This window comes from Thalia democratica, unplaced genomic scaffold, assembly GCF_965202585.1.
Source record: "Thalia democratica unplaced genomic scaffold, ktThaDemo2.hap1.1 HAP1_SCAFFOLD_1427, whole genome shotgun sequence".
NCBI lineage: Eukaryota > Metazoa > Chordata > Thaliacea > Salpida > Salpidae > Thalia > Thalia democratica.
In genome coordinates, this window is record NW_028140290.1 from 1 (window position 1) to 27,522 (window position 27,522).

A 27,522-nucleotide genomic window follows, 5' to 3' on the forward strand; every position below is an offset into this window, starting at 1 on the left:
CGTCGTCGCTATTATTAATGTTCTAAAAGACAAAAGTGGTGGCGATGACCCAACAATGCGTGTGAGCGCTCTTCGCCAACTTTGTGACGTCATACAAGACGCAGCTCTGATGAGAGCATTCGTGTCTCGTGAGGGACTGCCATTAATTGTTCGCGAGTTTAGAAACATGATTGTTGATAATGGCTCGGTGTTGACCGAAATGCTGCGTCTTGCATACAATGCTTGCATTCGAATACTAAAACTAGTTTTGCGAAGAGATGATTTAGTGAGGCAGAAACTTTCACGAGACCGAAGTTTTCTGTTTTTAGTTCTCCATGGCGCTATTTTATGCAGAGGCAAAGGGGTGAGTTGTCTGCAGGAATCATGTCTGGTAATGGCATTGTTGCTTTTTTCAGACTCTTTGAAAGTTTGGGTACCTCCTGCTACTTCACAGGTAGTACCCGGGGAAAAAATGTTGAGCTTACCACAGGCTCTAAACAAAAGGTATCAAGTAAGTTTTTCAATGTGTTCAGTTTTAAACTTTATATAATTTACTTGTGTTTTTTTAAGCAATTTGTTTTAAATGAAAATCATGGTTAAATATTACTTTTTTAGATACCGTTTACTTGTCCTGAACACGACATCTTAAGTCGCAATCGACCATCATTCGATCTTAATATAGTTGAAAAACTAAAAGAGGAGCCGTTTCACTCTTACTTTAGGCAAAAAGTGAATCATATATCTGCCAAAAAAGACAAAAATGCTTTTATTTCTAAGCATATGCTTTTAAAAAGTGATTTTCATAAAGATATTAGTGATGAAATAGCAAAAAATAAATATGGTAAGTAGTTTTATTAATTTACTACTCATGAAATTTTTGAAAGAGTTGAACCAAGTGTAATAAAGCTAAATTTAAGTAAATACTTCTTACACTTCAAGCAAATGATAGTTTTGCTTTGTATAATATCTTTTGGTGAAAAAACTTTTATGAAAAATCTTAATTGAGATATATTTTTAACTAATGTATATCTGTAATTAAGTAAAAGTTTAGTTTTTAACATTTTTAAAACTTTAATGTTTAAAAACTAATGATTTTTCTAAAGAAAGTGAAATAAAAATGGGTAGTAAGCTACACGATAAGATTGCAATCGAGTTATCGGATCCTAAAACTTCATGTGATTGGTTTGTTAAAAAAATTGAATCATCTACATCCCATCAATCTGCATCATCAAGTTTTCATTTACTGCGTATTATGCTGATGACATCATCTATAACTGATCAATTATGTTTAGACAACAAATACTTTGTTAATGTTTTAATTAATAAACAAAGTTTTTTGTCTGTTATTGAAAGATTTTTGCAGGTAAAAGTTATTTTCAATATAATTTTATAATTTAACTTTTATAATTGTATATTTCAGTTATCAAGTGGGATTTTTAGCTGCAATACGTAAATCTTTACAGTCTTTATTAATAATTGATTAAAAAAAAAAATTGTTTTAAATTTACAATATTTTGTTTACAAAAACTTTGAACCTTTGTTTATTTTCTAAACAATTTTTAGATTATTTATAGTAATTTTTAATGTAATAAAAATGAAATATGCAATATCGGCACACATCTTATAAAAGTAAAATGTATGTTGATATTGAATATTTTATCTCGTTAAGCAGTAATACAGAGTTGCCACTAAATTAGGCTATTTTGAAATTTCAGAATAAAAGCTTAACTACACATATTAATTTAAGTTAGTTTCTATATTTATTTTATTGAATTTGTGATTTAACTTATGTTTTAACTAATAATACTTAAAGGCCGTAGGGGAATCAAACATAAAAAAAATTGGCTGTTATATTAAAGTTAAAATAATAGAGTATAAGATAATTTTCACAGAATAAAAAAGGTTTAAGGCCATAGAAGGGGGTCCACCTTGTTTTTTACGGTATACTAACATTTTTCACCCGCGCTCAATTCCTACCCGGATCAACTCCCACCCGATCGAATTCCAATAGATCAACAGTTTGAAAGTATTACTTATTTTTAACTAGTTTAACAGTATAGTAGCTTTAGTAATTTTTTTTTAATTGTTTAACTTATCATTTCAGCTTAAAAATTTGCTTAAACTTATATGTTTATGCACGTTACAACTTGTTAGACTTAATCTAAAACTATTAGCGTATGATATATTTTAACATAAAAGTAAAGTTTAGTCTAATAAATAGTTTAAAGTATTTTAGTTTATAATTGTTTGCCCCGTATCGTGTATAAGTGCAGTTTTAATCAGTTTATTAAATGAATAGTTATATTGTTACATAATTTCTACAAATTTTCGTGTGTAAATACTATAAATTGAATTATTTGGAGGTAGTCTGCCTTTTTATAGTTGAGATTGAACAGTTTATCTATAAAAATCTATTTGAATAAGCATTGAAAATGTTTATATAATAAACGAAAGATCTTTGTGTCTGTTGTTTTTGTTTTTGTAAAAGAATTGAGACAGTTTTTCATATGGTTTTTAAACCAGTTTCATTACCTGTGTTTATATACTGTTATACATTTTCGTTACAATAACTTTATGTCTTACAAGCTCAATCTACTGTACAACTTCGAAGTTATTTGTTGTAGAATGTATGCATCTTTTTCTAGTGTGCCTTTTAGTTTTTGTTTTGTTTTACATGATAGTCGATGTACTTCTAGATTATTGATACTTAAAAATATTTTTTTAAAAATTTAAAATGCTAGGCTAAAAGTAATTAAACTTATTCATATTTTTTTGTTAAATATTTTAGTAAAAAGTTATCTTAAAAACTTAAATTCAAGTTAAGTTTAAAATATGGTATAAATTTTGTAAGTTAAATTCCTAGTGAAATAAAAAAAAATTGAATTGCTTTTATTGTCAGCAGTTAACTTGTCTTGAAGAGTTATAATGTTGTCAGACTCTCTTTTGGAAAAGTTGTTGCTTTAACAGCGTATAATTAAGTGTGGATATTCGGACCTTTTAAAATAAAAACAATGAATATTGAATTAAAAGTAGAAAAACTAGTCCAAAAAAACAAAACTTAAATTGAATAATTTGTTCCCTGAATCACCCGTATTTTTTTAATAAAAAAATTTAGTGTATATTTCTACTCTACTTGAAATAGTTTTCAATCAGCTTTTAGTTATATTTAGTTTTATTTTATGTCAAACTTGTTTTAATTTATATTCAAGTTTAGTTTTACATTAATACGTAATTGATGTCTAAACAGGTAAAAATTACATTTAATACATTTTAAGTTAAATAATTTTTATAAATGTATTTAGATAAATTTCGTCAACTTAGTTTTATCAAACTTTTGAAAAAATGTCAGCCGTGCAAAAGTGACGACTGGCGCAAAATATGTCACCAGTAAAAAATTGATAACATGCAAACAGAACGCTTTGAGCAAAGTGCAGTCATAAAAAAGTGATAATTTGTGGGAAAATTGACACTATTCAAAAATAACTCTCCGTGTAAAAGTGTTGCTGTGTAAAAGTGACGTAAAAATTGATTAAGGAGGGAATTTGTTTGGATGGAAATTGATCCAGGTGGGAATAGATTCGGGTTGGAATAGGTTCGGGTGGGAATTGATTGGGTGGAAATTGTGCGCGGGTTGGAACTGAGCGGTTTCGTTTTTTACAAATCCTTCTTATTTTTTACTAGTCGTTCGCACTCTGTAGAGATTTGTCTTAGATATCAGAAATTTTTAACCGTATATAAGCAATCAAAGTCGGCGAGCTAAATAGGTTCCTTATAGAAAACGAAAATTAAAACCGCGAAAAAAACTATTTTACTAAAAATCTCCCTTCTCCTTCATTTTTAAACAATTAATTTTTACATAAGTCCATTACTCGTATTTGAATCTTTTCATAGCACGAACTTTTCAACATTGAAAAATTAAAAAAAAATATTAAAAAACCACTTATTTTTATTTTTTTATTTAATTTTTTATATTTTTTAACATCAAAAATATTAAAACATTCTAAGTCTTTTAAACTTTACAAGCATTGTTTAATAAAAATGTTAGATTTCTATCTCAAAAAATGAAGAAAATAGAATTTTTGTAAATTTAAAAAATTATCCGAAAATATACAATGAAAAATTTGTAATCCATACATTTGTATCAAAAACTTTTACAAAAAGTACAGCCATCTCAAAATTAATTCAAAAATTTTAAATTCAATAAAAATCGGCTTGTAGTTTATACTTAAATTCATATAAAAGCCAATGTTAGTTTTTGTTAAAGAAGTATGTTGGACACGGCCTTAATTAACTTTTGAGATATAGTCAATTGTTTATAAAATTTCCGATACAAACGTATGAATGAGAAGTTTTCATTGCTGATTATCTCTTAATTAAAATAAAATTATTAAAGATCTATCTTCTACTTCATCTTTTATTCATTTCAGGAAAGGTTCCTTGCATCAAAAAAGTCCTATTTGTAACGTTAAAAAATTCAAAATTTAGTAACTTTATTAACAACAAAATAACTTATCTTTAATTTTTTAGGCTTTAGGAAAAAAATATTTTATTCTTAATACTGAAGAAAATCTACAACAGGATTGCTTTTTATTAAGTTAAGATTAAACTTAAAACGTTTGAGAACGATTGCTCAAAAGATGTAGAAAACATATATACTTTAATGAAATAGTTTTTTTTTTTGCCTTTTTACCTACGGTCCTTCCATAAATAGCCTATTGAAGTCTCCGAATTTTTACCTTCATATCTCAAAAACTAATTAAAATGTTACAAACGGTATAAAGCAACTGCTAACTAAGTTAAAGATTTTAAAATAATATCAACATACAAAAAAGTTAATTTATGTTTAGCTTAAAATGCTTTTGGTCGATAACCAGTTAAAATTTTATTCTCGTGACTACCATAATTCATATAATGTTGATACTTATTTTTTAATAGTTTACTTTGTAAAGATTGTTTTGCACAATGAGCTCGTCAGTACAAATAAATATGAAAAACACATACATTGAAGTCATGTATAAGGTAATATTAGTAAACTTAAACAATAATAAAAAAAATAATAAAAATGTCGACTATATAAATTTTTATTTAAGTTAAAATAAATTATAAACAACTGTTATAGTAGTCAAATCGAGTAAACTGATCACATTAAAAATCTCAGTAAACCATCAGATAAATCCTCGAACAAATGAAAATGAAAAAATAAAACAGTACAAATAGATACTACAAAACTAAACAGATAGCGCCTACGTGTTATGAAGATGAGCATTTGTTGACGAATATAACTTCTCTTCTTGATGAAATATTTGGTATTATTGAATCATCATTAGATATTTTTTCAAATATCATAATTACGTCCTCAGGTTTTCAAAATAAGCAACTAGTCAGTGATGAATTTCTTATGTGGGCAACAAAACTTCTTTTAATAAATCCTAGTACAAGGTGCATTACTTTGTTTAAAGCTTTTTATTAAGAATTAAAAATAATAGTGAATCTAGTCGTACAAAATACATTTTCAATGTAAGTCTTATAAAAAGAATACAATTTAATTCTTGTAACAATTTAAAGCTGCACCAATCGAACTATCAGAATGATAGAAATTTAAATGTCAGTCATAAATCTAAAAGTATCCACTACAAAAAAACAGCATAAGGCTATTATTTTTTTTTAAACGAATGATGTCTGCAACTAAATTTTTGTAGAATATAAAGTTCATTGTCAATAAGAGCTTTAAAATTAGATAATTGTTTCTGATAACTTTTTAGAAAGTCTAAATGGTGTGTGCAATTGTTTTATATTTAAAAAAACTTTAACTACGAAAACTAATATAATTTACGTTTTCTTTATTAACCATTTTCAGAAAATTTTTATTAAGAAAAATAAATAAGACATTTCATACTGGGTGTTGTGTTTTTACATTACATGTTTTCATTTAGATGTTCAAAACCTTTAACTGGCTCTTCAGTTGGAAATCCTCTTTTTTACATGCTTGAGTCTTACGAATTCGTTCCCTCCACTAAAAGCTTTGAAGTAGGGGTTACTCCACAGCAGACAAGACGAAGGCTTTGTGAAAAATTCTTCGCTTGTTTTCAAGACTTTCTCGCTTCCTATATAGGTCAACCTGTGTCGAATTCAAGGTTAGTTTTCGGCTTGGCCAGTTTAAATTTGATAATTATAAGTTAATAACGTAAATGTTTACAGGTTTTTGAGCAATTCCATTACGAGCTTCGTAAAGCTGCTTTTGTACGACTTGAGTTCATTCAAGATCCCCAGTATTATGATATTTCATCGGTAGAGGTAGCTCTTGCAAGCTTAGTACATTTCACTGCAAACCGCGTAAAAGTTCATGAAGAAGAATCTGAAATAGATTCCTCAAACTTAAATTTATTCAGCTCAGATGATCGCGACATTATGTTAATGAAGAAAATACTAAATACGTTGATTGAGGTTAATGAAAAATTATTTTGTTAGAGAGTATTCAACACTTACTAGAAAATAAGTTTTTTTATTTATTTATTTGTTAAATTTTAGGTCAGTTTTTGTTCACTTTTTTATGTTGAATGGGTGAGTCTAATAATTAAATTTGCATATATTAAGTTTAAGTGGTAGTTATAAAAATTGTTCAAGTGTAAAACTTTATGTAAAAAAGTTTTTAACTGTATAAATTGGTACCTGTAATAGATTGTTTTTAGTAAGGTATTTTTATTTTTGTAAAAACTAATAAAGTGTTTAATTAGTTTCTACGTTTCTGACCAGTAAAAAGTGTGAAAAATATATTGAGATGTATATAATGTCAAACTTATATTTTAAAACTAAGATACAGATTGAAATTCTAGACAAAAGCTTGTACAATTTTTCACTACTGCTTTATGCTTAATAATTTGTATGTGCGTTTTGGTTTTGTACGATTAGTTCTAAAATTAAAAAGTTATATACTTAAGTTTATTACTTAAATAATATAAAAAACAGATGATATCGACTTTTGATTATGGCAGTGTTAGTAGTAATATGTCTTACATGGGAAAAGGTGTCACTAGATGTGCAGCTCAATGTATTTTGCACATAACAAGAGAGCTTGCTTCGTTTAACTTTCCCGTGAGTTTTATAAGTTAAATCTTAACCTATAAGATAACTATCAATATATTTTGCCATAATTGTTTTAATAAAAGGGTTTTATTTGTAATTTTTTTATTACAACAGAATTGGCCTAAACATCTTGAGAGAGAATCTAAAACTTCATCGAGTTCAGGAAGAAATCACCAGCCGCGCTTGTCAAGCACCCAACGCAGTTGTTATGGCGACAACTGTATCACAGGTCAATTGTCTCTAGATTGGCTGGCACAGTTGTGGTCAGCTAGAGATCCTAGGATTCGCGTTTCAGGAGTCGGTATCGCATGTATAGTTTCCCGGTGTCAGTATGGCGCTGCTTCGCTTGTAAAGTCCTTTCAGCATATATCAGGAGGAATTTGGGAAATGGTGAAATAATTTACTAAAACATTTCACTAAATAGTTAATGAAATATTTAAATATAATTTAATGTTAACAATAATGAATTAGTGTTTTATTGATTTAATGTTTTTTTTTTCTAACCATATATATAAAAAGTAGACTAAGTTATGTTTATTTTAATTAATGTTGACTTCATAATAGTTATACCAAAACTAAATAAAGTAATTTGTATTTACCTTGCTCAAAAATCAACTAAATAGTTAAGTTGGAATAAATTTTCACTATCTTTTTTTTAGGATATTTTTTTTACTAAACTGTTTTAGTGAAAAAAAAAATTGCATTAATTTTCATGAGGAAATTTTTCTTTTGCTTCAGCACATTTATTATAAATTTCCTACTTGAAAACTTAACTTAATAAAAAAAAAGAATTTAATCCCGTAAAAAACTAATTTTTTAAAAAATACTTTATATTCAAAAAATTAAGGATAAACTTGTGAATAATTTATTATTTCTACAAAAAAGTATTATCTTATTTAATAAAAAATAGGCTCTTGCTGTATATTTGGATCATTCTGAGTGTGCTGCAGTAAGATCACAAGCATGTCAAATAATCAATAATCTGATGTGTCATCCTTTCGGTGGTAAACAAAAATCTTCAACACAAGTTAGTGCAATAATAGTTTTTATTTGTAAGACACTATTAAAATAACAATTAAATTAAGATATGCAAATTTAATTAAAACTGAAAGTTTTGCTCTAACTTCTATTTATAAAACTAGAAGCGGCTTCTGAAGCAAAATTAATCTTTATTAAGTTTAACTTTAAGGTGTTTCAAAATAGTCAACTTAAGATTCACTCGAAAAAAAAAAGATAACACGTTTTATAGTTTACCTCATATGTTTTAGGTAACATTTTGAATTTCACGACAACGCTTTTAGACATAATATTAATGTATACTTTTCGTCTAAGTATTTTTTATTAGGTTTGAGAGTTAATAACTAGTCGTCACAACTTAAGACTTATAGCTAATTAATAAAAGGTCAAAGTTAGAAGTTATGAATCAGGATTTAAAGTTTATGGACTAAATATTAGGGTAGAGTGAAAAATGTTACAAACAAAAGTTTATAAAGTTAGTTAGATGTTATGGTTTAATACGCATAGAATTATGTTATGGTTTATGAGCTTAAAAAAGATGTCCTGTGCAAATGTACCACCTTTTTAAAGGTCTTATGTATAAGTTATGAAACTTGTTGAACTGTAAACTATGTTGTAACTAAGTTACCCGTGCAAAAGTTTTTTTTTATTTTTGTTACCGAAGCTATACTTAGTTTGAATTTGAAATTAATCTACTCATTATTTTATAAAAAGCTGTATATATTTAATATTTTTCAAAATTACTTTAAAACTTACTTATATGTAATTATTAATTCCTTGCAAAACACTAATGTAAAGGGTCCAATCATCAAATGTATTAACGAAGATAAAAGCGAACTTGGTCAGTCTCTACATGGCCTTCCAGCACTCGTGTACCTTCTGTCTAGTTCGCACATCATAAATCACATTGCTCTTATTTTGACGTCATACCATGCCCATTCGTGCGTACGCTCGCCTGGTGCTTTGCAGCGCTTTATTTCAAAAGTTGTTTCAAGAGTTGACAAGGATCGAGGTGGAAGTAACACCGGAGTTGAAATATCAACAATCGGTAAATGAGTTATCTGTTTTTAAAGTTGCCTTGTTTCAAAAAAAAAAACAGGTTTGTTTTTATCTTACTTGTTTTTTACAACGTAAGGACATATTGGTCTACCTTCTCCACCAATTTAAACTGAAATTTCATAATTAATTAAAAAAAGTAGTCGTAAATGCTTAAGCTAACTTTGATACAAGATCTTAATTTTAAAGGTTCGAAATCAAATGAGAGTCTAAATGGTTCATCTGAAATTAATGCAAGTATATCCCCGGTAGGCCAAGTAAGTTAAAGAATGTTTTTTAATTAACAATTTATAGTTTGTTATTACTTTGTTTGATAATGACATTTCTCTGATCGTTAAAACTAAACAATTTTTCGAAGTCTATAAAGGTTTCAAGGTTAATTAATAAAAAATGCAAATAAAAATGTGTACAGTATTTAAATTAATTTTTATGTAAAATATTTCTTTTAATAAAATAACATCTTGTAAACAACAATATATGATGTTTACATAACTTTAACTATACAGGATATATTATATAAATAATGTATATAGATTTAGTACAAATTACAGACTTTTTCCTTGTATAGCTTTTTCAGCGTTTAAATGCTTTTTTGAGCAAGGTTTTTATTCAATAAAAACCAAATTATAAGCATGCGTACTAAATTGTATAAAAATTGTATTGTATAAAATTGGGTGTTACAGTTTCAATAAAAACCTTGTTGAAGAAAGTGTATTACCCGTCGAAAAACCTGTACGACGTACAAGTTAATTTTCTGAACTAAATATATAAAATACACCTACTTAAAGTGGAGAGCCTCTTTTACCATCCACGGAATTCACAAAGCAAACATATATATTGTAGTTTACAGTTAGTGCAGTTTAGTTTTATTACATTACAAACTAGCTTCGTTAGTTTGAAAACATCATACTACTATTACTTTGCTTGTGACAGATTTAAAACGAAATGCAGCAAATTATCAATTAATAAACTTAACTAAATATAAGTAATTCAAAATTAATTAAAAAAATAGTTTGATTTTATGTTTTAATTTTACTTAAGATATATATGAATATTAATGTTAACGGTGTATTGTAATTTAGAATATTTTTAAAACTAAGTATTTAATTTTATTTCAAGAAAATTACTGCTTTTATTACTGCAAATTTATCTAAACTAACTACGTTTCTCTGTGCTATAACAAGCAGTTCTAGGTGCCAGTGCTTCTATTTTCGTAGAAAAAAATCGTTTAATATAGCTAAATTATCCGCTTTTTAAATATATTTATATAAGCTCTTTAAATTACGGTAAATTGAGCAATATTTTTATTTAAGATAAATTACTATAAGAAAATTACTGCAAAAAATATTAGTCTTAAAATCTCAGTTTAAAAAATTTCACTTTAGAACAGGGTTCGCCAAAGTGTGACCTGCGAGCATGTTTTCATTTTAAATCGGATGCGGCCCATAAAAGGTAAAACTGCGGTCCGCGAAAGAAAATTTTGACTTGATATTCTGAGGTTTGAAGTATAAAGCGAAAAAAAAAGACTTAGTATTATTTACAGGAAATTCGAGACTAACAACAGATATTTAAAACAGTAAAAAAAAACTACAACTGCGGTCCGCAAATATTTTTATTTTCTAATTCTAGCCTGCGACCACCAAACACCTGTTACCCACTGCTTTAAAATGAACTTTGCATACACAAAATAATGTTATGTTAAAATGTTTCCGTCAAAATTGTTTATGTTACGTCATGCTTTTATAAGCAAATTGTTTACTATACTTCTGCTTTTTGTACCTTAGTTAAAGTTGGAAAATAAGTGTAATTCAATAAATTTTTAACTGAATATGATGTTTGACAAATAACATATTAATGTGAAATGTAATGAAATTAAATTAAGCTTACTGAATATTATAACTTGTAAAGTATATTATAAGGGTCATAATGTTTGCTAATAAAAGATCTAAACTAAACAACTTCGTTGAAATATAATAATTTAGAAATAATTGAAGTTTATCTTAACTAACTACGTTTCTCTGTTCTATAACAAGCACAGTTCTAGGTGCCAGTACTTCTATTTTCGTTTAAAAAAATCCAAAACATAAATTATCCGCTGTTATTTTAAAAATAAGTTCAGTAGTTATTAAACTGTTTTAAAGCATACTACAAATAAACTTAGTTTAAGTAGCATTTATTTTAGGGGTAGTTAACTTTTTCTAGTCGACGGACCGAATTTGCCAGTAAAAAATCTTTCGCGTCTGGCCAGACTTTTGAAAATAAGTGTAAGTAGGTCGCGTCGTTTTGAATAGTATAAAATTTGAAATAAGTCTTTTAGTAAAATTGCATCTAAAAATCACTTTATAAGCGCTACTGTGTACTTAAAAAGAAATAAAGATCATACTTCAAAAAAAATGTTATTACTTTTTTTTTGTATCTGCACAAGATGCTTTTATGTTAAAAAAATAAGTCACGAGCCAAAGATTTATGTTGGCGGGTCGGATCTCCGGATCGTGGGCCGTATGTTGCCCTTCCTAATTTATTGCATTCTGAAAGCTTTTTATAATGTTGTACATTAAAATACTTAAAATCATAGTACAATTTTTTACCTATTTTTTTTTCACTTGATAATCTTTAGAAACTTCGTTGAACTGTTTATTGCAAATTGACAGTGAAACGCCGCTAGTCAAATAAAGTGAATAAGTACTTGAAACATTTTTTTAAATAATTTTCGACGGATCTTCCTTGTCTGGATCTCTAGTATAAAACCTCATAACTCATTACCTTTGAACTCTTTTTTTTTTACTATAAATATTTTATTTTTTCAGAGAAATGATTTAATCAAGAACGGTTCTGAGCAACACTTTAAACGTACTGGTTAGTTATACATGCTGTTAACCAAAAAAAATAGTTTACATTAAAACAATAAAGATATTTTATCAATAATTTATACAAAATAGAAACTAAAAAATTATTTAATAAAATTTTTCAAAACAGATGACGAAATGCTAATGAACTCATGGAGGTCACTTGCAACTCCAGAACTTGTTTCATCAACGTGTCACTTTTTAGTCAGCTGTATAACTAAAGCACCAACTAACACAATAACTGCAATGCTAGAAGCTGATTTGTTGTACTATTTCACAAAGTAACTTTCAATTATAACATTTTTATAAAATTGTAAGTAATGATAAGTATAAAGTTTTTGAAATAAGTTATTTTATAGTTAATTTTCAAAAACTAACACTTTTATTTTTCTATTTGAAAATAAATATTTTTTTTTGTAAGAGGTCATTGGTGAAAAATAGTATGCTGGTTAAAAACTTAAGCAAACAAAATGTTATAGACTTCAAGGCTAGCAGAATAGTTTCTTCATAAGTATCACACCAAGGAATTAATTTTTTACAGATTAAATCAAGATAGCGCTTTTATGTACATCAAATGTGTTTAAGTTTAACAATAAACTTAAGTCAAGTGTCTTGTGAGCTAAATATAAAATTTATGTATTTTTAATATTTAATAACATTTTTAATTGTAATATTTTTTATTTTCTTCCACCAAACAAAAACAAATTTGTGGCAAGCCAGTTTTGAAAAAGTTTTTTAATCTTACAAGTTTTAAGGTTGCTAATTTAAAAGTTTGCATTCTTTACGAGTAACAAATTTAGTAAAGTTTGTTTCATCTATTTTTGTTTTTAATTTTTTTTTTAGCTAAAACTGTTTTCACTAAACACTTAAGCAAATCTCTTGATTAAAATAATTCGTAAATTTTGAATAATTTATAAAAAAATAAAAAAAAGTTAATTAAAAAAAGCATTGTTTATAAATTTTCAATTATTTGTTTAAATACTTCAGTTTAACGGACCAATCGCGTGTTCAATGCTTACTAAAAAAATTGACAAAACGAGAAGATATCAGTGACCAATCAGAAGTGCCATCTATTGAGTTGGTCAAGCGAAACAGAAGATGCTCGTTGCTAAGTGATTTGGTTAAAATGCAAGCAAGTGTGTTGCAACTTTTATATTCCTGCTTGAAAGAACAGAGAGAGAGTGTGGCAGTGCAAATGATTGATGTCAAAGAATCTTATATTGACAAACTGTCTTCTTTTTTTACACTTGCAATTAGTGGTTAGCTTTTAAATTTAGTACTTTGTTGGATTCATCTTTGTAATAAAAAATAATATCTCGCTCACTTGCTTTATAACTGTTAAAGTTGAGTTTAGCTTTTTTATGTATGTACTATTATAGAAATGTATGCATGTCCTTTTTACAAGTATCAATCGTTTAAAGAGTTGTCAGGTTTTCAAGACTAACATATTTTTTAATTCTAAGAAATTTAAAACCGCCACAAGTTTGTATATGTGTCATTTATTTAAGTAGTAATTAAAAAAAAGCTTTTTAAGGTTAATTTTTAAGGTTGGAACTTATAATTATAGCTAATCCACAAAATTAAACTGTTATGTTAAGATTGATATATATGATGATATATTTTTTTTTAATTTCTATTTGAAAAAATATTTTAACAACTGATGATCTCTTACAGTTTACTACAAGAGTGAAACATTGTATTTTTTCTGATAATCTCTTCAATAAAATCTAAATACAAATTTAATTTGAACTTTTTAATGTTAGTTGGTGTAATACAAAAATGTTCAAAACTTATGAAGTTATAAAAGACAATTTTATATAGAATTAGATACTGCATTAATGAATTAAAGTGTTTATAAAATAGAAACAAAGTGAACTTTTAAACTAATGATATTAACATAATGTTGACTGAGTTTTTCTTAACAGTTAAAAAAATTAAAAAACTTGAAAAAATTGCAAGTTCCTGTGATGCAATAGTTTTCAATATATTTACTGAACTGATGACTTACTGCCTGCAAAGTAAAGTTTTTAACATTCAAGTTTTTCATAGAAACTGGAAGCAAATATACGGTAAATATAAGCTTTTCTATTAAGTTGTACCCGAAATATAAACAAACTAGTCAAAAAACCTAAACATCTGGACTGTTACTCAATTGTATTAATACAAACTATTACAAACTAGTAATCATTACGTTTTTTTTATTAAAAAGTTATATAAGTTTTAAGTGTTTAAATGTACTATTGCAATTGTACACACACTGACGAAAATTGTAAAAATAAGTTAGTGTTAGAAAGTATATTAATTTGTAATAAAGCAACTTTTTTTTTTGTGTTTTCTGTTATAACTATAAAAGCTGCACTTTATATTGCATTAGTAGAAATATATTTTCGGCGGAAGGATTTAAGTTTAGTGTGGTATATAAACTATTGACAATTATGTTTTTAGTTGGAGTTAAGCGATGTTTACAAGATACCAAGGATATTAAGAAACAGTTATCATGTGTAAAGTTTCTCTTAATGTTTTTCCAAGTTGAACACATGCGCACACAGATGATCAAAGGTAGAAAAGAGAGCTTACGATGGATGTGTGATTTACTAGGTATTTAGAAAATAAACATACTTGTTTAAATAAATTATATTTATAATTTTTAATGGTGTTTACATTTTAAATAACTGTATTTATTATTTTCTATAGAACTGCATTGAAAGTATTTTTTTTTTTTTTTTTGATAGTCGTGGTTTAAAATTGCGATTATTTAAGATGAAACTTCAAAATTGAGGATAAAGAACAGATATAATATAAAACACAAAATAAGCTTCTAATTTATTCAGTTTTGCCTTTTTTAGGTGATACTACTACTGAGGAGCATTTAAAAACTATGACGTTATCAATGATGTCACACTTGGAACGGCTGGTGATTCATCCGTCATCAATTGTTAGTGGTGAAAGTAATGTTTTGATGGTTTCATGCGCTGGAGGGCTTCAAAACTTGTTTGCTTGCTCTTATTACTCCACTAAAGTGGCTGTTAGAGGTTTGTTATAATACTAACCTAAATAAGTCAGTTTAAAAGTGTTCCGAATTGATTTAATAATTTTTTTGTTTGTTTAGCTAAAGCGTTGATGAATAAAAAAAAACTACCACGAATATTAAGCATGTATCTTTTAGCAGTTGATGTAAAATAATGATAATTAAGTAAAAATAAAACACAGGCATTAAATACATAGTTAATTACATTTAAAACTAATGTAAAATTAAAAACATATTAAATACATTTAATTAAAAAAAATTATTCATTTTACAAAACTATTTAAATTTTTTTTAATAAAGTTACTTTTGACAGAAAAACTTTACAAAGTTTTATAATATAGTTGGACAAAAAAACTTATACCATAAAACATAAAACAAAAACAGCACCTAGTAGCTGATTGTTAAGTTTACAAACCAAGTTTTTAATTAAACCTTACCGCTAAACCCAATTTATTAAATATTCAAATCAAATATTTTAGTTTATTTATTTTTTGTTTGTTTTAGAGGGTTTCATCAAGTCGACTTGTGATTTGATAGAAGAGGTGAACAGCAAACTTGTTCTGATACACACAACTAAGCCTTTTGCTTTAACATCACAATACTCTAAAATGATTATTACCAATTCTTCTTCATCAATTCAGTTAAAACAAGCTGCAGTGTTGGAAGGTTTTATTTTATTTTCAATCTTCTTTTTTATATAAAAAATAACTTCTAATTTTTTGAATGTTAAATTAAAATTTTTTGACATAATTTATATGATTATCTACCAAAAATTAGTTTTGGAAATTAAAAACACTCTTAACCTTTAAAAAATCATAGAGAAGCATTTAAAAACATTTAAATAATAAAAATTTTTCTTCAATGTTCCAATTTTATAAACATCCTATTTAAATTTAAAAAAATTAGTTGAAAAAAATCAAAAAAAAGGCTTTTAGGTAATTTTTTTTTACACTTTTAAATAAACTTTCAAAGTTATAAAAATTTAAAGTTGCTAAAATTTCAAAAGCCATATAAACATAAAGTTAACTTGATAGCAAAAGTTTTAAAAAGCGATGTTAGTTTTTTAGAGACTTTCATTTATCCTTCATTAATTATGCAGAGTTAACTATTCAATTTTTATTTTGCTTTAAATAACCTGTTTTTAAACAATATGTTAAAGAACTGAATATTAAACTTTAAGATACTATGTTGTATACTTTTCCGTTTTTGTTAACACTAGTTAAATGTATATAGTTTGATTTTATTTACTGTTTTGTTAATAAGAAGTATGATAAAACGCATTTTTTTCAAATGTAAAAGTGGAAGACAATATTCTTTTGATATATTTGTATTCAGCTAATTAATTATATTTGTTTCCTTTTGATGAAGCAAATTTAATAAAAAATACAGGTAAATATTTTATTATTATTTATAAGTAATTTAACATTCCGTTGAAAAACTTAATGGTTATCTTAGTTTTAAAGGTTCCATTGTTGTATAAAGATGATAAATAAATCAAAATCTTGTAATATATAACTTTGTATTTTGTAAAAAAGGCTTGTACAATTTCAGTACTAACAAAAGGGTTTAATATAGGTATTTAAAAGTTAAAGAATAAACTGGTACTAGTTTTTAGCTATTGATGATAAAGAAAATCGTTTTATATAAGATATATACTATTGTAGGAAGGTTTTACTTTGTTATTACTTTTAAGGCACCATTTATAAAATAAAATACATAAGAAGAATTTCTGATTCTTTTTATAATAGTTTTTTATAAAAAATAGATTTAGACATAAAATTTATACATCCTTATAAAGTGTAAAGTAATAATATGGTTTAAAAAATTAATTTATGAATAAAAGAATTATAAAATAATTTAATGGTATTATGACGTATAAAAATAAGATTTAAGCTAATACAGAGTTTAACTTGGATATTTTAGACAAAAGTTTAGAAAATATATTAATTAGTAAATTGTTAATATTGTTGTTTGCCATTTGGTGTTATTTGAGTATTTAACTCAGACCTTTATTTTCTTACTATTATCGATTTTAGGCTTGAAACTCATTTTTCTTTCATTGTTTTAGAAATATAAAGTTTTGTACAATGTCTGAAGTTTGGCAGTGTGTGCAATTAAACAGGTGATCAAATATTACGCTGTTTTTGTCTGTTCCATTGTTGTCTGCAATCCTTCAGTAAACTTGTCTCTATGTCTCTCTTATGTATGAAATTATCTGAGATGCAGAGCAAGTGTATCTACAATGACATAACGTCAAATATTTCCGAGCATTTTCTTTTATTGCTGAAGTAGTAGACACTTTTTTGGTCTTGTAGGCCGTTTCGATTACAATGTTGTGTCTTTGAAAATATATGATATACGTTTTTTGAATCGTAATGAACAATTACCAATGTAAACTGTTGTAAAATAAGAAGAATTTTAATTTCTATGTTATCTTAATTTTTTAAGTTAATCTTTCGGTTTTGTTTAAGTGTTAAATTCTCGATTTTATGAATTTCAAAGAATTTTTTATTTTTGAACTGTTTTTTTGGATATTGGTTTTTAAAAACAATTTACTTATCAGTATATTTTTGTTTAGCTTTTTATTTTTATTTTAACCTACTTAAATTTTGTATTTGTTTAAACTTTATTTGTATACCGTATAATACTTCAAACTTAATTTAAAACATAGTAAGTAATTTTTAGAACGATTTTATCACCTCATAAGGACATATAGTTTTTTGTGTCAAATGCTTTGTCCAAAGTAAAAAAAATAAAATTAAGTGAAAATGAGTAGTTTCTCCTTTAACATTTCTTGATGCAAATAGCGTCTTAAATAAAAAATATTATTATCAGAGAAATGGCGTACTTAATTAGGTTGAAACATTTATTTAACCAAGTTATACGGAATAGATAAATTATTAAGAATTACATTACATCTTTATAGACTTAAGCATTATGTTAATACAAGAATTTGTTGTTTTCACTTTTTCTTGAAAAAATACTAAGTTAAATAAGTATTTAAAACAATATAATATGCTTCGATACATAAAGCTTTATTTTATGAAGCAATAGTAATTTCAAGTAAAATGGTCTGCACTTAGAATTTAATAAATTTAAGTTTCTGTCTAATTTTTTAAACCGTTTAATTTTTAGATACCGTTTTTTCAACTCAACCTCTTTTGTCACTCATAAAAGTTTTAACAAACTTGTTGAGCAGAGAAAAAGAGTACAGATTGCAAGCTTGTGATGCTGGACTTGGATTTGTTAGTTTTTTTTTTGGAAGAAAGTGTTGGTTGCATGTTTTTTTTTTTAAATTTTGTAGGAATCTTTTTATCTTAAAGTATTGAGGTTTTGTATAAGGTGTTTTAATTTATTTTATAGGGATGTTTTTAAAGTTTGGTAACATTGTTTTTTTTAATAGTATTTTACTTTAATCATAAGCTAGTAATAGCAAATATGCTTTTCTTTTAGTTATTAAGCATACAGAAACACTTTAAAAGTTTGCCTAGTTTTCTATATAAAAGTGTATTGTTCGAAAATAAGTTATTGTTTTAACAACATACCTTAAAAATTTAAGAACTCTGAAACGGCGTTTATATTTATTTTTAAGTCAATACTTGCAGTTAAAAATAAATTATTTACTTTAAGTATAAATGTTGTTTATAGAAATAATAACTCATCCTTTATTTTAGTTTATAGCATAAAATTATAAAACATTTTAATAAAAACAATTAAACTAAAGTTCTTCTCGCCACCCTCATCAGCTTTTTTAACCACGATATTAAACACTGATGAGTGTGGCGAAAAGTTCTTCTGTTTTGATTATTTGTGTTTAACAAGGTAGTTTCAAATTTTTATTATGTACATAATTTGTAATTTGTATTATATTAGTCATTTTTGGTAATTTTATATTAAAATTTTAAAGGTACTTTATAAGCTGTGGAAAACAAGTCTTTTATCAACTGAGCTTAGAATGTTTTTGATGAAATTCATCCTAAACTTCACAGCACATTGTGAAAAAGGTTGCTCAAAAATAAAACATGTATAAGTTTAACTATGCTTAACTAGTTTACTTGAATTAAAGTCTATTTTCATTTTTTTCATTTTTATTTGGTCTTTTATTCAATATTTTCCAAGTATCCGAAAAATATTTGCACAATATGTATATTTTAAAGAAAAAGTTTAACATTAATAGATCAAGTTTTTGTTATCATATTTAGTCTACCACATAACTACCCTATGTCTAGGTTTAGTTGAATATATTTTAATTTTTTTTGTAATATCGATTATTTTTTTTATCCTTTCTATTTATAAATAAATGTAATCAGTTTAATCTTTCTGTTGTTTTCCCATAAAGTTTACAAATGTGTAGAAATATCTTTAAAATAAAACCAAAATTTTCTATCTAAATTGATTAAATATGAAAAAGCTACAAACTTTAATGCACCTATAACTAATTATTATCAAAAACTACACCTCTTTTTTTCTTTATCTTAAAATGAATACAATGTTTAATTTTTAATAATGTAGAACAGTTTTTAAACTACATTAAAGACATTGATAAGGTACGTGCTTGCGTAAGGTATGCATAAATCTTGAAAATGAAAAAATAAAAGTTTTTTTGAAAAAAAAACATGATATTTAATGTTACAAACGAAATTCATGAACAAAAGTACATTCTTAAAGTGATTAATCCAAATGCAACCCAATTACTTTTTGAAAAATCTAGTAACTGCAAAATAGACCGTGTATTTGTTTTAGTTAGTAGATATCAATTGTTATTCGGTATGAAAAGGTTAAGTTTGTCTCAAAACGGTACGCAAAGTACGTATATCACACAAAGTACGCACTTATGTCTTGGATCGAACCTTATTGATTTCCTTTTCCACTGTAGTAAAAAAGTTCAATGTTGACAGTTTTGTAAACTGTGGTAGTTAAAACTTTTTTAAATGTTTAAAATGTGAACTTAGAACTGACATAAAAAGTTTAATGGATTTTTGTTATAAATTGTTGGTTTGTTTAAGTGAATTATGTCTTAAAAATATACTGTTCCGCTGTGAATAAAAAACAGTAAAGAAAAGTATATGTTTAGATTGTTTTTGTTCTTATTTATAGTAAAGCAATATTTGACAACTTAGTTTTATTTAAATTCTTAAGTTTATGATTTTTAACTATTAAAAGCAAAAGATATCGCATTGTAATTTACTTTTGCTAACAAACATATACTAAGTTTATGTTAGTATTGTAATAAGGTCTGAAAGATAATAATTAGTTCAGTTTTAAACTAGTTTAAGAAACACAAAAAATTTTAAGTTTTGTTTGTAAAACTCACACTGTTTACGTTATGAAGCAAAAAAAAACAGGTAATAACATTAATTTTTAAAAACTATCAATTGTTTTTTTTTTCTTTTTAATTGATATTCGAATGTTTTAATAATACATAAACTTAATTTCTCTGTTGTAACTGTGCGGTATGATTATAGAAAACTTTTTATTAAATAAAATCAAAAACACAGCATGCACATCTTTATCGGTTGTGTTACAAGCTGGAACACAAAGTCCTTGTTTGATGAGTCTTCTTGTAGATTGCTGTAAAAACGTGCATGTTAAGATCGTACAAGCAAAAAGTGATTTCAAAATGCTGAACACTTGTTTTCAATTAATGAATAACATCTCAGTATCTACTGAATGCAGAAATATCATTTGGAAGGTGAACTTATATTAAAAAAGTTGTAGACATGTCAGATTAATTATGTTTAAAAATAAGGTTCGTAGAACACATATTTATTTTATGTTAAAATTTTAACAGTTTTATCTTAAAAAAGCTGTGTAATAATTTTTTGTTTATTTTGTAAAACTTTTCTAAAAAAAATACAATTTTAAGGCCACGACCTTGTTTAATTTTCTAAAGTCTGTTTAATTAATTGATTATGCTACAGCTTTTTGTGTAACATTTTAATCTATATAAATTTATATAACACCTACAAAGACTTATGCTTAATTAAGTAAATAATTGAAATTTAATTAATGTATACTTTTAAAATTAAGAAAATAAGACTAACAAAGTTGTAGCAAATTACTTCGAATTTATCTATTTTTGGTTTTGTACACGATTTAATATAATTAATTTTAAAAATGATGTTTTACACGTAAATTTTTTTAAACTTATTTTAAAAGTTTTATCAATAAAAATTTTTATATACTAATTTCCGGTGCAAAATATTTAAAAAAATAAAAAACAAAGTTTATTGTAACGAATTTTCAATTAAACCTCGTCAGTAAAATTTTCTTAGTAAATTAAATTAAACTTAGTACATTATAAACCAAAAGTAAGCAAACTGTGACCCGCCGGTATAATCAGAAATATGTGGCCTGCGACGTTTTTTTTAGCTAGAAAACAATCAAATTAATTATTTTAATGAATAATACTTTAAATTTGCTCTTAATTTAGTTTTGAGTACACAGTCAAAAATATTTAAAGTTAATCTCACTAAAAATTTGTATCAAAATTTGAATTTATTTTTTAATAAAAGTTTTAAAACTACTGTTGCCTTAGAAAGACTTTTTCTAGTTAATTTGGTCAGTCTCTTGAAAAATTCTGCCGACTCTTGTTTAAAGAAACATTTTTGTTTAAACAATTAAAGTTATGTAGTATTTTAATAAACTTAGCTTAACAATAACTTTTAAAGCAAGTTATTTTTCTTCAAAGACAGCTCTGTAAATTGTATTTAATATAGTTTCTGGTATTAAAAATACTAACTAATCATTAGTTTTATCAATTATATGCTTTCATATCTAAAAAAAATTATTAACCAAAATTTTATGCAAAACACAATTAAAAAACTAAATAAAATTACAAAAAAAAAGTTTTTCTTGTTTAATTTTAATAGTTTTTAATTTTTTTAACAGGCAAATTTGATGGATTTGTTTCCAGCAGTAGCTGACAAGGTTCAGTGTTCAAAACGGAGCAAGTATAACGTTGTACTTCTCATAAACTGGCTTAAATTTATTCTGTGTTTATCAGCACATTCTGATGGTCAACAAAATATCCTTAAAATTAAAGGTATTTTTAAGACGTTTTACAAACAGTACTTACAATTTTTTGTTTTACCTACGGATTATGTTATAATGAATTTAGATATATAAAATATTATTAAAAAGAATATAAAAGTTTGGATTATAATAAGTAAAAGTAAATACGACAAAAAACGTTGACTATTGATAAATTTTATTATTATTAGAGAACACGTTTTTTTTTAACTATAAAACATTCCTTCTAGATAATAAAACATTTTAGCTTTAAACAAAAGTAATATAAAAATAGTTTCCCAAAAACTTTAAGATATGTGTGATATTTTTTGATAAAAATATGCAGATAAAAATAATTTAGAATGTTCTAATTTCAAAGAATGTGTTTAAAATAAAACAAAAGTTTGTAACATACAGATTAAGAAAAAAAGTAAATAACAATCCTTTCATCAGTGTCTACAGTTTAATGTTAAATAAATTTTGATTTTTTCTTTTCAAAAGAATAACACTTAAAAAAATATGACCTTAAATCTTTACGATAAGTATTAAAAGCTGGAGACTTTTATTGAGTTGAAAACTTCAAGAAAACATTTAGCATGCTAGTTTTATTTCGGTTTTTTTTTTGTTCATTAAAAGTTTAGTTATAGTTTAATTTAGATTCTTCAATTTTTAAAAATAGCTTTAGGATATAAGAATATGAATTTAACAACTTTTATTTACATTTCTTACAAAAAAATATTTAACGAAAAAGTAACGAATATTCACAGCAAAACAGTTTCGTTTTGTTTTAAAATTCCATAAAGTTGCATGTTTAAGTTTATATCTTAAATTTTAAATGTTTTTAATTTATATTTAAATTTCTGAATTTTTTTAGTTAGTCAGATTCTTTTTTAGGCAGTATTGTATTTTTTTTTATTCAACGAATAAGGTCCTATCAATCCTTTTCTGACATTAGCTTGTTTGTAACTTGTGTCTGATTTGGTTTCTGAAAAGTCTTAAAAGACGGGTTCTTGATAATAACGTTTTAGGTGCAGTGTTGTCATCTTAAGTTTTTGCTCATGTTTTTATATTTTTGTTTAGTTGTATGGTATCTTTTTCTGCTGAAGTTTATATAGTTTCTTTGCCAAATTACCTTAGTTTGCTGCAGGGATAGTTTTATTCTCATCAATAATAACAGCTTTTCTATATTGCTGTTAAAGGCTCTAAAACATACGGTTTCTGTTTTTATCGCATCTTTTTTGTTGATGTTTTTATTGGTCGAACATTATAGCTGTTCTTTGGCTTATGTAACGATTAATGAAACCGTAACTCTTGCAAACATAAACCACATCACTTGTCTAATTCTCGAAATTCTTATTTGATTTCTTATGTGACTGGTGCTATTTTCTTACTGTTTGAGACAATTTGATTGTTTAAGATACTTTGATGAATTAAATTTGATGATATGGTGTTTTTATATTTTGTAAAACGAATTTAATATATATGCAAAATAAATGAAATCTATCGTTCTTCCCAAATTTTTTAGATACGTAGAATCTAAAAAATAAAAACTCAAGTCTAACTTAAAGTTCTTCGAACTGAGTTGTTTTATATATATGCTGGATACAACTGAGTGTTAATGTAAATGCAAAGCTTAGCCGCTTTCAAAAAACTAATGTTTGATTTGTATACCAACCAGACAATGTTTTTCTTCATCTTTATGTACAGACGTATTTGTAGTTCATTCAATAATTAATATCCTGTTTAAAAATCTAAAGTATTTTTTTCCTACTAGAATTAATTATAACATTATTACATATCTTATTAGGTGTCATAATATATATGTGTTTATACAAAAGATAAAAATTTATAAGTTAACAAACTGTTGTTGTACTTTTATTTCTGAAAACCTTTGTTTTATACGTATTATATCCTGAAAATACGTTAGTTGAAAAAATTACAAGTTACAAACAAGTTAACAAAAATGCTTTTCAAATTTTTCTTTATTTGTTTTAACTTTGTAATATTTTTAAGTAGCTTATATTTTTCTAACCTTAGAATTAATTCGTCTATTAATCTTATGATATCGGTAAATAGATAGTTTTAAATTATAAGCTTTAATTTGTTTTTTTTTACAATAAATGCCAGTTTTATTTCAAGTTTAACTTAATGTCTTCTTTCATTTTTATAAAAATTTTACAGATTTTACTAATTAACTAATTATCTCGTTTGAATTATTTCGAACGAGTGAAAATTGTTTAGACAAAAGAAAATTAAAATATAAAGTGAAACAAAAATGCTATCAAAGTTATTATGTTATGTATTTAAACATCTTATAAAATTTTGCAGACATTCTATTAGTTTTGTTGGAACTACATAAGTCTAATATATTTAAAAGTGGATACTACGTTATTAAAATAATCAGAAATTTATGCTTCCATCAGCCAAGTAAACCTAGAATTAGTTATTCAAGTTAGTTTTTTCCTATATGGTAAAACACAGGTTTTTTTTTCTATTGTTATTTTATTGTTTTACAGGTCCTATCGTATCACTTTTAGTTGTCAGTTTAGAAAATAATGAAAACCAAATCCATTTAATCTCTGCGTCAGCATTGTTATCTTTAGTACATAAAAACCAAAAAGTGAGTGATTTTACGTTAGTGGAAAGTTTTTAAAAAACTACAAACTAATTTGTTATAAATTTTACCATTCCACTTTATGATATATTTTGTCTAATACTTCAAATATTAAAAACAAACTTCTCTTGTCATAATCAATAGGTCAGTTTACTAACTGTTATAAATAATTGTTAAGTGTAACTTAAATTTTATCTATAAATGATTTTAAACTAAATTTTTTTTTTTTTTTATTTACTTATTATGTACAGTTAAAAAATTTGTTTTATAATTATAGTAAATTTTATGCTTTTATAACATTTGTTTAAATACAAAAGTATCTATCAGTAGTTTTTTTATCTTAAAAAAGATCTAAAATACAAAAATTTATAAAAAGACTTCCTACTAAAAAAATTAGCTAACAATGAAATTTAACAAAACTTTATTAAAAACTTTATTATTTTAACGTGCAATCATTGGCTATGAATAAAAAAATGTAAATATAATTTTAATATAGTATTTGTTTTTAATGGTTATACTAAATTTAAAAAAAAAATCAAATTTATTATTGTAGACAAATACAAATTATTACATACTTTACATATACTTTGTACCAAATGATCATAAATATATCTTGTTGTAGAGCCAATTATATCAGGGTGGCTAAAAAACCTGGAGTTTACCAACTTAAGCAAAACAAATCTGAAAAAACCTTAAGTTTTGTACAAAATTTATGAAAAAATCTGGAATTTTGTAAAAATACCTGGTACTTTTTTTAATTTTTTTTTTTGCACTTTTGGTATATTAAAAAATTGTAATTTTTTTCATTTCTAGACTTAAGTTATTAGTCAAATTTCTACTTTAATAATGAAATCAACAAAAACATCGGCAAACTTTGTTATTACCTAATAAGGACGAAACCGGTCTCAGTCTACTGAAGGCTTGTGGTTTGATGATCGAATTGGAATGATCAACCCTTTTGTTAAAATTAATTAATGAAACTACTTTTTTACTGGCATTTCCATTGTTTTGAATGTTATGTAAAATCAATCAACAAGAACCTATTTCTGACTGATGCAATTTGATAGATTTTAGCTTGAGAGAAAACTAAGAGCTATAGAATACTAAGATCAAGCGCAAAATAAGAGCAGAGCCAAATAAAAATGTCTGATTAAATGTTTTATACTCAATGTATTTATAACAGCTATAATAAATCTAAAATTTTAAGTTGTAAGTCATTAGTTGTGCCTAGTTTATTTAAAGTTGCTATAATAAGTATCATTTAGCTAAGTTAAATGTTCTTATTTAATTATGTTTAATAGTTAAGATGTAGACTTTGATAAAACCGTACAAGATTTTTAAATTTAAGTAATCTAATATCTATGTGTGGTTATAAAAGTTTTTTAAGTTTTTTGTTGCCTTTTTTTAAATAAATTTATTTTTTAGCTATATTTCATCTATACGTTATACATTTTAAAATTTCTTGTTTTTTTTTAATTCTATAAGTTAAGCAATAAACTGTAAGTTTACAAAGTTTACATCAAAACTTTATCAAAGATAAAACTAGAATTAATTTCCATGTTTAACAAAATTTTTAAATAATTTAGAATTATATTTTTTAGAGTTATATTAGATTAATTCTTTACTAAAACTGGTCAAAAAAAGATGTACTTTTAAAAAACCCGAAACAAATTTTGAAAACCTTGAAGAAATTTTGAAAGCCTGGAGAAAATTTGCCAAAAATATTAGGCCACCCTGTTGTATACATATATTTATCAAAAAGCATGTAAAATTTTCGAAACTAGTTTAGAGTTTATTTTATTTTATAAATATTATAATTTTTAATTTAGACTAGGGTCGGCAAACTGTGGCCCGTGATATACTTCCTAAAGACATTAATTTTAATAACAACAAAAAATAAGTTTACGCGTTAAAAGCGTACAATTAGGCTTTTAATATAATAACCAGTAATTACTAGTCCTTATTTTATCCAATTCGGTTCGAAATAAAGTATTTTTTATAGTGCAGTTTTTTAAGTAGCCCGCGAAAGATGTTTTTATACGTGAACAACTTTTTCTTTAAAAATTGTTCCATTTCTGTAAAAGGCTGCTGACCCCTGATCTGAATAAAATTCATAAAACAAAATTTATCAATTTCAAAATTGTTTAGGAGTAATTCTATCTTAAATAAAATCAATTTATTTATTATTATAATAGTTCAGAAAGCTAAAACGAAAGAGTTAGAAAGACAAGTTTTTGAAATTTCAAAAGTTGTTGTCAACAAAATTCACTAAAATAGACACGTGATGATATGTGTACATAGGAGAGATTATAATTCAAAAAACTTCATAGTTTTTTTTTTATTTTTTTATTAAATTTATAGAAAACTAATCCTTTTTCTAGATTATTAGCATAACGGATAATCGTAGAGAAATAAAAAAAATATATTCGATTAAAGCAATCTTTTAATACTTTTTACATGTCATAAAAGAACAATTTAATTGTCTCTTACCGCCCTACCATACATATCTATACCGGACATAGATTGAACAATTTTGCAGCTAAACAACTTTCTAAAAAATAGCTTTTGATTTATGCTTTTGGTTTAAAATTGTGTTTCTTTTAGTTAAATAAATTGAAATCAAAAGGCAGTTTTTATCTAATTCAGCGTTGAAGATTTGTTTAAGTTACGTACCTGATATAAATGACTGCCATAAATGATTTTACAGTTTTTTTTTTATAAAACCAAAAACACACTTTAAGTTTTCAAAAGAAATTGTAATGTATCTAACGAACGATTAGTAAATAAAAAATTTAAAAAAAATTAATTATACCAACAAATTAGGGGTTTTGCTTTTATTGTAATGAGGTTTCTTCATAAATTCAAGGTTAAATTAAAGAGATTTATTA

At 25.3% G+C, this 27,522-nt stretch overlaps 1 protein-coding gene across 1 annotated transcript; it reads left to right on the plus strand.

The window, feature by feature from the left end:
- Positions 1–6,052: 6,052 nt before the first annotated feature.
- LOC145848448 (rotatin-like) lies at positions 6,053–24,471 on the plus strand (the record flags this gene model as incomplete). The annotated part of the gene is made up of 19 exons (XM_082953907.1): positions 6,053–6,113; positions 6,178–6,423; positions 6,946–7,071; positions 7,177–7,452; positions 7,973–8,089; positions 8,878–9,127; positions 9,325–9,392; positions 11,943–11,991; positions 12,112–12,262; positions 12,969–13,240; positions 13,907–14,050; positions 14,427–14,579; positions 14,828–15,013; positions 15,514–15,675; positions 18,145–18,254; positions 18,917–19,013; positions 20,508–20,701; positions 21,901–22,054; positions 24,349–24,471. Coding segments are annotated over exons 2-19 (2,668 nt in total), but the record flags the coding sequence as incomplete, so codon positions are not given.
- Positions 24,472–27,522: the final 3,051 nt, after the last annotated feature.